This window comes from Nerophis ophidion, linkage group LG22, assembly GCF_033978795.1.
Source record: "Nerophis ophidion isolate RoL-2023_Sa linkage group LG22, RoL_Noph_v1.0, whole genome shotgun sequence".
Classification (NCBI taxonomy): domain Eukaryota; kingdom Metazoa; phylum Chordata; class Actinopteri; order Syngnathiformes; family Syngnathidae; genus Nerophis; species Nerophis ophidion.
Genome location: NC_084632.1, coordinates 39,780,014 through 39,795,669, shown reverse-complemented (window position 1 = coordinate 39,795,669; position 15,656 = coordinate 39,780,014). Strand labels below are relative to the sequence as shown.

General features: G+C 38.4%; 1 protein-coding gene and 1 long non-coding RNA gene across 2 annotated transcripts in view; one reads left to right on the top strand and one right to left on the bottom strand.

The window, feature by feature from the left end:
- Nucleotides 1–5,973: 5,973 nt before the first annotated feature.
- Nucleotides 5,974–15,656, top strand: part of si:ch211-198n5.11 (methylcrotonoyl-coenzyme A carboxylase 2) — a 53,980-nt gene continuing 44,297 nt past the window's right edge. The window contains exons 1-3 of the mRNA XM_061883822.1: nucleotides 5,974–6,133; nucleotides 13,699–13,863; nucleotides 13,943–14,139. Coding sequence (XP_061739806.1) covers nucleotides 6,114–6,133; nucleotides 13,699–13,863; nucleotides 13,943–14,139 — 382 coding nt within the window. The 5' untranslated portion in view covers nucleotides 5,974–6,113. The remainder of the gene's footprint in view (nucleotides 6,134–13,698; nucleotides 13,864–13,942; nucleotides 14,140–15,656) is intronic.
- The window catches only part of LOC133540850 (uncharacterized), a 50,583-nt gene continuing 48,589 nt past the window's right edge, over nucleotides 13,663–15,656 (bottom strand). The window contains exon 2 of the long non-coding RNA XR_009803740.1: nucleotides 13,663–13,851. This is a non-coding gene — a long non-coding RNA (uncharacterized LOC133540850). The remainder of the gene's footprint in view (nucleotides 13,852–15,656) is intronic.

Here is a 15,656-nt window from a genome sequence, read left to right as displayed (position 1 = left end):
TCGATGCATTATCGTCGGGTGCACTAATTCTACTTTTTCTGTTGCATGTTTAAGAACTTTGAATATAAATATACAAATAATTATGTTTAATAAGGTCAGCGTATAATCAGGTCATTTTATATATATTCATGAATAGAAGTTGAAAAGTAAAAAGATGATTTTTTAAAATATATTTTAAATACAAAAAAAACAAAAACAAAGCGTTCTTAATTGTTGTGTGTAAAAATTCCCTTATATTTCATGTTTTATCTAAGAAACAAGTGTATCCCTAATAAATATACCGAAACGGATGTTTTGTTTTTTCATATTTTGACTCGGTAAGTTTTTTTTATTTTCAAAGTAAAAGCAGGGATAACTCTGTAACTCCGGCTAAAAATATATTTGGAGCCCTACACAGAAATTATTTTGCGAGCTCGTTGTGCCATGTCTAAAAGTAGTTTTATTTAGAGCTCCAAGGACATATTAGCGAGAGTCACAGGTACTGGGGTGTATAGCAATCATCCCGCTTTTACTTTGAAATAAAGACTTTCGGTATAAATCACGGTGTACAGGTGCACTAATTCTACTTTTTCGACTTGAAAACAAATTCGCAATGATTGTGCTTGAATAAGGTCAGTGTATAATCAGGTCATTTTAATATATTTTCATGAATAGAAGTTGAAAAGCAAAAAGATGTCAGTTTTTGTATATATTTTAAATACAAAAAATTAAAACAAAGCGGGTTTTTTTGTGTGTAAAAATGTATTTTTATTACTCATTTTATCCAAGAAACGTGTATCCTTAGTAAATATACCAAAACGTATGTTTTTTTTTCATATTTTGACTAGTTTTTTGGGTTTTTTTTTCAAAGTAAAAGCAGGGATAACTCTGGAACTCTGGTTAAAATATATTTGGAGCCCTACACAGAAATTATTTTGAGCGATTATGTCGATTTTGGAGCTCATTGTGCCATGTCTAAAATGTATTTTGTTTGTAGCTCTAAAAACATAAATCATTAAAAAAAACATGTTAGCGAGAGTCACAAGCATGCGGGTATAGAAAATATCCCGCTTTTACTTTGAAATAAAAACTTTCGGTATAAATCACAGTGTGCAGGTGCACTAACTCAAATTTTTCAACCTTAAAACAAATTCGCAATGAATGTGCTTGAATAAGGTCAGTGTATAATCAGGTCATTTCATATATTTTCATGAATAGAAGTTGAAAAGCAAATAGATGACAGTTTTTGTATATATTTTAAATACCAAAAAATAAAAACAAAGCAGGTTTTTTTTCATGTGTAAAAATTAATTTTTATTTCATGTTGTATCTAAGAAACATGTGTATCCCTAAAAAATATACCAAAATGGATGTATTTTGGGTTTTTTTCATATTTTGACTTGGTATTTTTTTTTTTTTTCAAAATAAAAGCAGTGATAACTCTGTAACTCGGGCTAAAATATATTTGGAGCGCTACACAGAAATGACTGAGAGATTATGTCGATGTTGGAGCTCGTTGTGCCATGTCTAAAATTAGTTTTGTTTAGAGCTCCAAAGACAAAAATAAATCAAAAAACTATATTAGTGAGAGTCAGGCATGCGGGTATAGCAATTATCCCGCTTTTACTTTGAAATAAAAACTTTTGGTATAAATGACAGTGTACAGGTGCACTAAATCAAATTTTTCAACCTTAAAACGAATTTGCAATATATGTGCTTGAATAATGTCAGTGTATAATCAGGTCATTTAATATATTTTCATGAATAGAAATTGAAAAACAAAAATATGACAGTTTTTGTTACAAAAAAAGAAAAACTAAGCTTTTCTTCTTTTTTGTGTCGACGAGCAATAACTACGTGTAAAAATTAATTTTTATTTCATATTTTTTCTAAGAAACGTGTATCTTTAGTAAATAAACCAAAACGGATGTTTTTTTTTCACATTTTGACTCGTATTTCTTTTATTTTCAAAGTAAAAGCTGGGATAACTGTACCTCCGCCTAAAATATATTTGGAGCCCTACACAGAAATTATTTTTGCGAGATTATGTCAATGTTGGAGCTCGTTGTGCCATGTCTAAAATTAGTTTCGTTTAGAGCTCCAAAGACATATTAGCGAGAGTCACTAGCACGCGGGTATAGCAATTATCCCGCTTTTACTTTGAAATAAAAACTTTCGGTATAAATCACAGTGTACAGGTGCACTAACTCAAAATTTTCAACCTTAAAACAAATTTGCAATGAATGTGCTTGAATAAGGTCAGTGTATAATCAGGTCATTTCATATATTTTCATGAATAGAAGTTGAAAAGCAAATAGATGACAGTTTTTGTATATATTTTAAATACAAAAAAATAAAAACAAAGCAGGTTTTTTTATGTGTAAAAATTCATTTTTATTTCATGTTGTATCTAAAAAACATGTGTATCCCTAAAAAATATACCAAAACGGATGTTTTTTGTTTTTTTTTCATATTTTGACTTGGTATTTGTTTATTTTCAAAATAAAAGCAGTAATACTGTAACTCGGGCTAAAATATATTTGGAGCGCTACACAGAAATGACTTTGAGAGATTATGTCGATGTTGGAGCTCGTTGTGCCATGTCTAAAATTAGTTTTGTTTAGAGCTCCAAAGACATAAATAAATAAATAAACTATATTAGCGAGAGTCTCAGGCATGCGGGTATAGCAAATATCCCACTTTTACTTTGAAATAAAAAACTTTCGGTATAAATCACAGTGTGCAGGTGCACTAACTCTAATTTTTCAACCTTAAAACAAATTTGCAATATATGTGCTTGAATAAGGTCAGTGTATAATCAGGTCATTTAATATATTTTCATGAATAGAAATTGAAAAACAAAAATATGACAGTTTTTGTTACAAAAAAAGAAAAACTAAGCTTTTCTTCTTTTTTGTGTCGACGAGCAATAACTACGTGTAAAAATTAATTTTTATTTCATATTTTTTCTAAGAAACGTGTATCTTTAGTAAATAAACCAAAACGGATGTTTTTTTTTTCACATTTTGACTCGTATTTCTTTTATTTTCAAAGTAAAAGCTGGGATAACTGTACCTCCGCCTAAAATATATTTGGAGCCCTACACGGAAATTATTTTTGCGAGATTATGTCAATGTTGGAGCTCGTTGTGCCATGTCTAAAATTAGTTTCGTTTAGAGTTCCAAAGACATATTAGCGAGAGTCACAGGTATAGCAATTATCTCACTTTTACTTTGAAATAAAAACTTTCGGTATAAATCACAGTGTACAGGTGCACTAACTCAAATTTTTCAACCTTAAAACAAATTTGCAATGAATGTGCTTGAATAAGGTCAGTGTATAATCAGGTCATTTTCATATATTTTCATTAATAGAAGTTGAAAAGCTAAAAGATGACAGTTTTGGTATATATTTTAAATACCAAAAATAAAACAAAGCGGGGTTTTTTTTGGTGTAAAAATTCATTTTTATTTCAGGTTGTATTTAAGAAACATGTCTATCCCTAATAAATACACGAAAACGGATGTTTTTTTTTTTTTTTTCATATTTTGACTTGGTATTTTTTTATTTTCAAAATAAAAGCAGTAATACTGTAACTCGGGCTAAAATATATTTGGAGCCCTACACAGAAATTATTTTGCGAGATTATGTCGATGTTGGAGCTTGTTGTGCCATGTCTAAAATTAGTTTCGTTTAGAGCTCCAAAGACATATTAGCGAGAGTCACAGACACGCGGGTATAGCAATCATCCCGCTTTTACTTTGAAATAAAAACTTTCGGTATAAATCACAGTGTACAGGCGCACCGATTCTACTTTTTCAACTATCTGTGCTACTACTGAAGCACGTTTAGGAGGTAATTTCATATATTTTCATGAATGGAGGGTTGAAAAGCAAATAGATGATATTATATATTTTAAACACAAACAAACAAACAAAAACAAAGCATTCCTGTGGTTGGGAACCATTGCTGTATAGGACTTTTTTTTTAACCTTCCTCTTGTGTTAGCTTTCTGTTACCATCTCTTGTCTTAAATCAGCTGTAAAATACACTAAAAACGATTACATATCATCCAATTTGTTTCTCATCTCTTGGTTACCTTGTTAGGCTTCTTTATCCATGAAAATATTGGTTATAATATTTTTGGAGTGGGCCATTGGGCCTTTTTTTGCCAGTATTCGATTTCAATTTAAAAAATGGTAAAATTAACTTTAAAAGAATCTTATACATAAATAAAAGGTTGTTGTGTTACCTGACTATTACTGAGGGGTATTAGAACATATATCTTATCTTATCTCTTATTTGTTTTATTTATTTTTTCATTTTAATCATTTTGAGACTGAATTCACCACACGTCTGGACATGCCAGTCTTTGTTTTTGTTTTTTTGTACTGGATAACAAAGTAAAATGAGAATCCCCTAAAGCTCACATGATTGGGAGAGGAGCTGGGAGTCAGTGTGTCCAGTTTTGGCTCTAATTATTGCTTGATAATCTTGTTTTTATAACTGGGTCAAAACCGACCCTAACAACACCAAGGTCATAATTTCATCCAGAGCATTTTATAATTTAGTGAAAAACCAAACAAATGTTTTGTTTTGTTGAAATAGAGGTCCCTGACAAAGTCAAAAAGCTTTGATACAAAAAATTGAATTTATATGGTTATTTTATGCATTTAAAAACTAAAACGGGTCGGTCCTGACCCTAACACAGGGGTAGGAAACCTATGGCTCGCGAGCCAGATGTGGATCTTTTGATGACTGCATCTGGCTCTCGGATAAATCTGAGCTGACATCGCTTAACACGATAAGTAATGAATAATTCCACTTGTAATCAGTGTTAAAAATAACGTTCAAAATATAAAACACTCATGCTTTTTTATGTTCAAGCAGTTGCGTTAATGGTAAGAAGTAATTTATTTATTATTGGTTAGTGTGGGGCTTGCCCTCCTGAGGGTTCTTTCAGACCACCAAGCACCGACATAAGAGCCTGTTTCAGGGTTACAATATTGTTTTATTTTTCAAAAAGTCTCTCAGTTGCTTTCCAGCAATTGTCTTTTTCTCTTTTGTTCTCGCTTGCGCTCTGGTTCCAGCCCCAACCCCGTCTCTCCTCCTGGCTACTGCTTATAAACAGAGCGACAGGTGATTAGATAACAAGGCCCAGGTTGGCCTTTTGCGCACCTGTCGCCGATTTCGAGGCCGTTCCTGGCACACCCTGCTTCGCTGCAGGCCTACAGCCCACGCCCCCTACGCAATTCGCTTCATAATAACAATGTTATTACAAAGACTAAGAGACCTATTATACTCTAGAAATGTTGGTCTTACTTAAAAAGGCACACTTTTAGTTGTGTTCAGTGTTAAAAAAAATATTTTATGGCTCTTACGCAAATATGTAAATATATATCAGCGGGCTTCACGGTGCCAGAGGGGTTAGTGCGTCTGCCTCACAATACGAAGGTCCTGCAGTCCTGGGTTCAAATCCAGGCTCGGGATCTTTGTGTGGAGTTTGCATGTTCTCCCCGTGAATGCGTGGGTTCCTTCCGGGTACTCCGGCTTCCTCCCACTTCCAAAGACATGCACCTGGGGATAGGCCCCTCCCACTTCCAAAGACATGCACCTGGGGATAGGTTGATTGGCAACACTAAATTGGCCCTAGTGTGTGAATGTGAGTGTGAATGTTGTCTGTCTATCTGTGTTGGCCCTGCGATGAGATGGCGACTTGTCCAGGGTGTACCCCGCCTTCCGCCCGACTGTAGCTGAGATAGGCGCCAGCGCCCCCGCGACCCCAACAGGGAATAAGCGGTAGAAAATGGATGGATTGATGGCTCTATCAGCCAAAAAGGTTCCCGACCCCTGCCTTAACACAAGACGAAGGTTAAAGGCAAAGCTGTACCATCTAACGTGTGTGTAAGTGGCGACCTCTTGCGGCTACCTTGTGTACTGCATTTTTATTATAAGGAAGATGCCGAATGAGCAGTCCTCCTGTCCTGCAGGTGGCAGTAGCGGCAGCAGGAAAACCGGCCATATCCACGAAGAAGAAAAAGAGCATTCCAAAAAAACATATTTGTTGATGTTTTTAAAATATCTTTTCTCTTTATCGTCATTTTTTGTCCGCCTTCCTACTGACTCTGACAGACATGTATCCGTCCTTTGCCAGGTAAGAACTCACCTTGACCTAACTTACGTACATTATGGACCTTACTTACGTACAATATATTCTGCTACATTTATGACCTTTGGCTTACATTTCACTCCCAAGTGAACAATAAGGCAGTTAACAACTTTCTACACTAACAAAACACAATCCTGTATTTAAGTCATCATGATGGATGTAATATAAGTAATCCAACTATTGCAGTGCCATGTTGGAGGAAATATAAATCAGTTTATTAAATGGACACAATGTGCATGCATTATCACAGCAGTGGACTCTTGATAAACATTCAAAATTGATGTTAAAATGCAAGCATGTATTCTACGGGATTACTTAAATACTTTATAAATGTGTTGTCATTTATACAAGTAGATTATTAAATGATTAATTATTATTATATTTTATTAAACCGATTATTACCTATATATTATATACATACAAACCCTGTTTCCATATGAGTTGGGAAATTGTGTTAGATGTAAATATAAACGGAATACAATGATTTGCAAATCCTTTTAAACCAAAGACAAGATATTTGATGTTGAAACTTATGACCTTTTTTTTTTTTTTGCAAATAATAACTAACTTAGAATTTCATGGCTGCAACACGTGCCAAAGTAGTTGGGAAAGGGCATGTTCACCACTGTGTTACATCACTTTTTCTTTTAACAACACTCAATAAACATTTGGGAACTTATTGCTGAAGCTTTGAAAGTGGAATTCTTTCCCATTCTTGTTTTATGTAGAGCTTCAGTCGTTCAACAGTCCGGGGTCTCGCTGTCGTATTTTACGCTTCATAATGCGCCACACATTTTCCATGGGGGACAGGTCTGGACTGCAGGCGGGCCAGGAAGGCACCCGCACTCTTTTTTTTTACGAAGCCACGCTGTTGTAACACTTGTCTTGCTGAAATAAGCAGGAGTGTCCATGATAACGTTGCTTGGATGACAACATATGTTGTTCCAAAACCTGTATGTACCTTTCAACATTAATGCTGCCTTCACAGATGTGTAAGTTACCCATGCCTTAGGCACTAATGCACCCCCATACCATCACAGATGCTGGCTTTTCAACTTTGCGCCTATAACCATCCAAATGGTTATTTTCCAAGCATGTATTCTACGGGATTACTTAAATACTTTATAAATGTGTTGTCATTTATACAAGTAGATTATTAAATGATTATTATATTTTATTAAACAGATTATTACCTGACCCCGTCTATTATATTATATACATACAAACCCTGTTTCCATATGAGTTGGGAAATTGTGTTAGATGTAAATAAAAACGGAATACAATGATTTGCAAATAATTTTCAACCCATATTCAATTGAATGCACTACACAGACAAGATATTTGATGTTGAAACTCATGAACTTTTGGCAAATAATAACTAACTTAGAATTTCATGGCTGCAACACGTGCCAAAGTAGTTGGGAAAGGGCGTGTTCACCACTGTGTTACATCACTTTTTCTTTTAACAACACTCAATAAACGTTTGGGAACTTATTGCTGAAGCTTTGAAAGTGGAATTCTTTCCCATTCTTGTTTTATGTAGAGCTTCAGTCGTTCAACAGTCCGGGGTCTGCGCTGTGGTATTTTACGCTTCATAATGCCCCACACATTTTCCATGGGAGACAGGTCTGGACTGCAGGCGGGCCAGGAAACCACCCGCACTCTTTGTTTACAAAGCCACGCTGTTCTAACACTTGTCTTGCTGAAATAAGCAGGAGTGTCCATGATAACGTTGCTTGGATGACAACATATGTTGTTCCAAAACCTGTATGTACCTTTCAGCATTAATGGTGCCTTCACAGATGTGTAAGTTACCCATGCCTTGGGCACTAATGCACCCCCATACCATCACAGATGCTGGCTTTTCAACTTTGTGCCTATAACAATCCCAATGGTTATTTTCCTATTTGTTCTGGAGGACACCACGTCCTCTGTTTCCAAATATAATTTGAAATGTGGACTCGTCAGACCACAGAACACCTTTCCACTTTGCATCAGTCCATCTTAGGTGAGCTCGGGCCCAGAGAAGCCGGCGGCGTTTCAGGATATTGTTGATAAATGGGTTTGGCTTTGCATAGTATCAATCAATCAATCAATGACTTTATTTATATAGCACATTTAAACAACAATAACGTTTCCAAAGTGCTGCACAGCCATGTTAAAAACAATATTATGCTCCACCAATGACTGAATAAAACAAAAAATGAATACAAATAAAACCAATAAAAACAATATAAAAACAAATGTGATTAAAAACTATTTTAAAGGGTAAAATCAATTAAAACAGTAAAATAAAAATAAAAGTGTATAAAAAACACAGAGGACAACAGAGGACAGAGGACCACACAACTCACGTAGTGTTAAAAGCCAAAGAATAAAAGCGGGTCTTAAGACGAGACTTAAAACACTCCACTGTGGAAGCAGTTTGAACATGGAGCGGCAGAGAGCTTAGGGCCGACCACAGAGAAGGCCCTGTCTCCCCTGGTCTTAAGTCTGGTCTTGGGCACCACGAGCTTTAGAGTTTTAACTTGCACTTACAGATGTAGCGACCAACTGTAGTTACTGACAGTTGTTTTATGAAGTGTTCCTGAGCCCATGCGGTGATATCCCTTACACACTGATGTCGGTTTTTAATGCAGTACCGCCTGAGGGATCAAAAGTCCGTAATATCATCGCTTACGTGCAGTGATTTCTCCAGATTCTCTGAACTTTGATGATTTTACGGACCGTAGATGGTAAAATCCCTAAATTCCTTGCAATAGCTGGTCGAGAAATGTTCTAAAACTGTTCGACAATTTCCTTACAAAGTGGTGACCCTCACCCCATCCTTGTTTGTGAATTACTTAGCATTTCATGGAAGCTGTTTTTATACCCAATCATGGCACCCACCTGTTCCCAAGTAGCCTGCACACCTGTGGGATGTTCCATATAAGTGTTTGATGAGCATTCCTCAACTTTATCAGTATTTATTGCCACCTTTCCCAACTTCTTTGTCACGTGTTGCTGGCATCAAATTCTAAAGTTCATGATTATTTGCACAAAAAAAAGTTTGTCAGTTTGAACGTCAAATATGTTGTCTTTGTAGTGCATTCAATTGAATACGGCTTGAAAATGATTTAATATAATTTCCCAACTCATATGGAAACAGAGTTTGTATATACATCATATGCTGTATGTACAGTATAATATGTAAATATTACATATGTTATATTTGTTTTTATATTTTATATAATTACCTCTCTTTGTTTATAATGTATATTTTCTGCTGGATCTACTCTCTATTTTATGCTGCAGCTGTTACATATACTCTAATATTCCATCCATCCATCCATCTTCTTTCGCTTGTCCGAGGTCGGGTCGCGGGGGCAGCAGCCTAAGCAGGGAAGCCTAGACTTCCCTCTTCCCGGGGGATCCAGAGGCGTTCCCAGGCCAGCCAGGAGACAGTCTTCCCAACGTGTCCTGGGTCTTCCCCGTGTCCTCCTACCGATCGGATGTGCCCTTAAAACCTCCCGAGGGGGGCGTTCGGGTGGCATCCTGACCAGATGCCCGAAACACCCCATCTGGCTCCTTGACTTTTCAAAATGATGCTACGTATTAGCAGTAATGCTACTTTTTGTAGCATTGTCCGCCTACTGCTTGAATGCAGCTGAGATAGGCTCCAGCGTCCCCCCGCCACCCCAAAAGGAACAAGCGGTAGAAAATGGATGGATGTCCTGTTGGGTGTTCAAACAGGACAATGACCCCAAACGCATGCCAAAAGTGGTAAAGGAATGGCTAAATCAGGCTAGAATTAAGGTTTTAGAATGTCCTTCCCAAAGTCCTGACGTTGGGACGTGTGGACAATGCTGAAGAAACAACTCCATGTCAGAAAACCAACACATTTAGCTGAACTGCACCAATTTTGTCAAGAGGAGTGGTCAAAAATTCAAGCAGAAGCTTGTGGATGGCTACCAAAAACCCAGAAACGGCAGATCAACTGGTCTAAAAAGGGGGTCTATTGAAAGGCTAGAGTATACAAATGAGTTTTAAAATGGGACTTAAATGCTTCTATTGAGGTAGCATATCTACCTGTTACCGGGAGGGCATTCCAGAGTACTGGAGCCCCAGTAGAAAACGCTCTATAGCCCGCAGACTTTTATTGGGCTCTGTTGGGTGTTCCAACAGGACAATGACCCCAAACACACACCAAAAGTGGTGAAGGTATGGCTAAATCAGGCTAGAATTAAGGTTTTAGAATGTCCTTCCCAAAGTCCTGACGTTGGGACGTGTGGACAATGCTGAAGAAACAAGTCCATGTCAGAAAACCAACACATTTAGCTGAACTGCACCAATTTTGTCAAGAGGGGTGGTCAAAAATTCAAGCAGAAGCTTGTGGATGGCTACCAAAAACCCAGAAACGGCAGATCAACTGGTCTGAAAAGGGGGTCTATTGAAAGGCCAGAGTATACAAATACGTTTTAAAATGGGACTTAAATGCTTCTATTGAGGTAGCATCTCTACCTGTTACCGGGAGGGCATTCCAGAGTACTGGAGCCCCAATAGAAAACGCTCTATAGCCCGCAGACTTTTTTGGGGGGCAGTGTTGGGTGTTCCAAGAGGACAATGACCTCAAACACACGCCAAAAGTGGTGAAGGTATGACTGAATCAGGCTAGAATTAAGGTTTTAGAATGGCCTTCCCAAAGTCCTGACGTTGGGACGTGTGGACAATGCTGAAGAAACAAGTCCATGTCAGAAAACCAACACATCCCACTGGGTCATTATTGTCACCGATGTCCCACTGGGTGTTGTCACCGATGTCCCACTGGGTGTGAGTTTTCCTTGCCCTTATGTGGGCCTACCGAGGATGTCGTGGTGGTTTGTGCAGCCCTTTGAGACACTAGTGATTTAGGGCTATATAAGTAAACATTGATTGATTGATTGATTGATTTAGCTGAACTGCACCAATTTTGTCAAGAGGAGTGGTCAAAAATTCAAGCAGAAGCTTGTGGATGGCTACCAAAAACCAAGAAACGGCAGATCAACTGGTCTAAAAAGGGGGTCTATTGAAAGGCTAGAGCAGGGGTCGGGAACCTTTTTGGCGGAGAGAGCCAAAAAGCCAAATATTTTAAAATGTATTTCCGTAAGAGCCATATAATGTTTTTTTTTACACTGAACACAACTAAACACGTGCATTTTTAAGTAAGACCAACATTTCTGGAGTATAATAAGTCTCTTATTCTTTGTAATAACATTGTTATTCTGAAGCTAACTGTGGAGGGGGCGTGGCCCGCCAGCCTGCAGCGAACTGGGGTGTGCCAGGACCGACCTCGAAATCAGCAAGAGCTGCGTAGAAGGCCCACCTGGGCCTTGTTATCTAATCACCTGCCGCTCTGTTATAAGCAGCAGCCAGGAGGAGAGACAAGGTTGGGGCTGGAGCCAGAGCGCGAGCGAAAACAAAAAGTGGTGAAGGTATGGCTAAATCAGGCTAGAATTAAGGTTTTAGAATGGCCTTCCCAAAGTCCTGACGTTGGGACGTGTGGACAATGCTGAAGAAACAAGTCCATGTCCGAAAACCAACACATTTAGCTGAACTGCACCAATTTTGTCAAGAGGAGTGGTCAAAAATTCCACCAGACGCTTGTGGACGGCTACCAAAAGCGCCTTTTTGCAGTGAAACTTGCCAAGGCGTCAGGTTCAAACACTGATTTAATCAATCAATCAATCAATCAATATTTACTTATATAGCCCTAAATCACTAGTGTCTCAAAGGGCTGCACAAACCACAACACAAACCACTACCACATCCTCGGTAGGCCCACATAAGGGCAAGGAAAACTCCCACCCAGTGGGACGTCGGTGACAATGATGACTATGAGAACCTTGGAGAGGACGAAAGCAATGGATGTCGAGCGGGTCTAACATGATACTGTGAAAGTTCAATCCATATTGGATCCAACACAGCAGCGAGAGTCCTGTTCACAGCGGAGCCAGCAGGAAAACATCCCAAGCGGAGGCGGATCAGCAGCGCAGAGATGTCCCCAGCCGATACACAGGCCAGCAGTACATGGCCGCCGGATCGGACCGGACCCCCTCCACAAGGGAGAGTGAGACATAGGACAAAAAGAAAACAAACGGCAGATCAACTGGTCTAAAAAGGAGGTCTATTTAAAGGCTAGAGTATACAAATGAGTTTTAAGGTGAGACTTAAATGCTTCTACTGAGGTAGCATCTCGAACTGTTACCGGGAGGGCATTCCAGAGTACTGGAGCCCGAAATGAAAACGCTCTATAGCCCGCAGACTTTTTTTGGGTTTTGGGAATCACTAATAGGCCGGAGTCCTTTGAACGCAGATTTCTTGCCGGGACATATGGTACAATACAATCGGCAAGATAGGATGGAGCTAGACTGTGTAGTATTTTATACGTAAGTAGTAAAACCTTAAAGTCACATCTTAAGTGCACAGGAAGCCAGTGCAGGTGAGCCAGTACAGGTATATATGTATGTATATATGTATATAAAGGTATATACAGTACAGGTGTAATATGATCAAACTTTCTTGTTCTTGTCAAAAGTCTAGCAGCCGCATTTTGTACCAACTGTAATCTTTTAATGCTAGACATGGGGAGACCCGAAAATAATACGTTACAGTAGTCGAGGCGAGACGTAACAAACGCATGGATAATGATCTCAGCATCTTTAGTGGACAAAATGGAGCGAATTTTAGCGATATTACGGAGATGAAAGAAGGCTGTTTTAGTAATGTGTGACTCAAAGGAGAGAGTTGGGTCGAAGATAACACCCAGATTCTTTACCGTGTAGCCTTGTTTTAATTGTTTGGTTGTCAAATGTTAGAGTTGTATTATTAAATAGTCTATTAAACAGACAAGAAGCAAGGAATCAAGCAGAGACAGAGTTACATTTTGATCAATGAGGAGAGATGTTTTGGACTGTACTCTAGTTACAGATCCAAACTACGCTCTAAAATTCAATCAGAAGCTTGTGGATAGCTACCAAAAGCGCCTTATTGCAGTAAAACTTGCCAAGGTGTCAGGTTCAAACACTGATGACATCTATTAAACAGACAAGAAGCAAGGAATCATGCAGAGACAGAGTTACATTTTGCTCAATGAGGAGATGTGTTTTGGGCTGTACTCTAGTTACAGATTCAAACTACGCCTTAAAATTCAACCAGAAGCTTGTGGATGGCTACCAAAAGCGCCTTATTGCAGTGAAACTTGCCAAGGGACATGTAAGCAAATATTAACATTGCTGTATGTATACTTTTGACCCAGCAGATTAGCTCACATTTTCAGTAGAGCCACAATAAATTCGTAAAAGAACCAAACTGTATGAATGTTTTGCTCCACATATGTGCTCCAAATACTCTATCACAAAAAAATAAGAGTTGTAGAAATGATTGAAGACTCAAGACGGCCATGACATTATGTTCTTGACAATGATTTTATGTGGTTGTATTTGCAGTTTTCGGTTCAAGAATGGAAACGTTAAATTTTTGTTGGATTAAAAATAAAATTTGCTTTGCATTAACTGTGTAACTCTCCATCACAGAATGGCCGAGCAACATCAGCGGTGTTTTTTCCGACATATGAGCTGTACATCCAACAGGAGGAGGGCGTCACGCAGCTCCTTCCCAGTATTGGACCTCCCCCTGCAGGCCGTCCACCGGCATGTTTATGAGGCCAACCTTCGAAACAGCGCCACCTGCCACAACAAGTGAGAAACTTCTGTTTGAGCTCCTGCTGGATTTACGACGGCTCTACTTCATTCTTTGAGTTTTAAAAAATGATTTCAGGTATACGGAGTTGAGGAAGAAGTTGACGAAAGGAGGCGGGGACAACGCTATTGCCAGACACACACAGAGGAACAAGAAGTTTTTGGTTAGGGAGCGACTGCGTCTGCTGTTGGATGATGAAGACTTCCTAGAGCTGTCACCCTTGGCGGGTCTGGGTCTTCCATATGGGGATATTCCATCAGCCGGCTGCCTGACAGGTCAGAAACCACTAAAGGGGAACATTATCACCAGACCTATGTAAGCGTCAATATATACCTTGATGTTGCAGAAAAAAGACCATGTATTTTTTTAACCGATTTCCGAACTCTAAATGGGTGAATTTTGGCAAATGAAACACCTTTCTGTTTATCGGTCTTTTAGCGATGACGTCAGAACGTGACGTCGCCGAGGTAACACACCCGCCATTTTCATTATTACATTACAAACACCGGGTCTCAGCTCTGTTATTTTCCGTTTTTTCGACTATTTTTTGGAACCTTGGAGACATCATGCCTCGTCAGGTGTGTTGTCGGAGGGTGTAACAACACTAACAGGGAGGGATTCAAGTTGCACCACTGGCAAGAAATCTGCCGCCAGACCCCCTTTGAATTTGCCAGAGTGTCTGCACATTTTACCGGCGATGCTAAGACAGACATGACACAGATATTTATGGATAACCTGCAGATGCATTTGCAACGATTAAGTCAACGAAATCACAAAGGTGAGTTTTGTGGATGTTGTTGACTTATGTGCTAATCAGACATATTTGGTCGCAGCATGACTGCCAGCTAATCGATGCTAACATGCTACGCTAATCGATGCTAACATGCTATTTGCGCTAGCTGTATGTACATTTGAAACTAGATACCCACATTTAATGCGGAACAAACACTTACCAATCGACGGATTTAAGTTGCTCCAGTGCCACAAGATGCGAAAGTCCTGATCGTTTGGTCCGCACATTTTACCGGCGATGCTAATAAGGCAGCCATGCTATGGGCCACTTCATTAGGTACACCCACGCTATGGCCGAATAGCGTCAATAGCTATTCGCTCAATAGCTTCAATTTCTTCTTCAATTTCGTTTTCGCTATCTGCCTCCATATTCCGACCATCTGTTTCAATACATGCGTAATCTGTTGAATCGCTTAAGCTGCTGAAATCCGAGTCCGAATCCGAGCTAATGTCGCTATATCTTGCTGTGGTAACCGCCATGTTGTTTGTATTGGCAGCACTGTATGACGTCACAGGGAAATGGATAGTCATATCGCAAATAGCGAAAATCAAGAACTTTAAAGCTTTTTTTAGGGATATTCCGGGAGGTGTAAAATTTTGAAAAAATCTTCTAAAAAAACTTCGAAAAATAAAACAAGCCACTAGGAACTGATTTTTATTAAAGATTTTTTTAGGGATATTCCGGGAGGTGTAAAATTTTGAAAAAAACCTCTAAAAAAACTTCGAAAAATAAAACAAGCCACTAGGAACTGATTTTTATTAAAGCTTTTTTTAGGGATATTCCGGGAGGTGTAAAATTTTGAAAAAAACTTCTAAAAAAACTTCGAAAAATAAAACAAGCCACTAGGAACTGATTTTTATTAAAGCTTTTTTTAGGGATATTCCGGGAGGTGTAATATTTTGAAAAAAACTTCAAAAAAAAACTTCGAAAAATAAAACAAGCCACTAGGAACTGATTTTTATTAAAGCTTTTTTTAGGGATATTCCGGGAGGTGTAAAA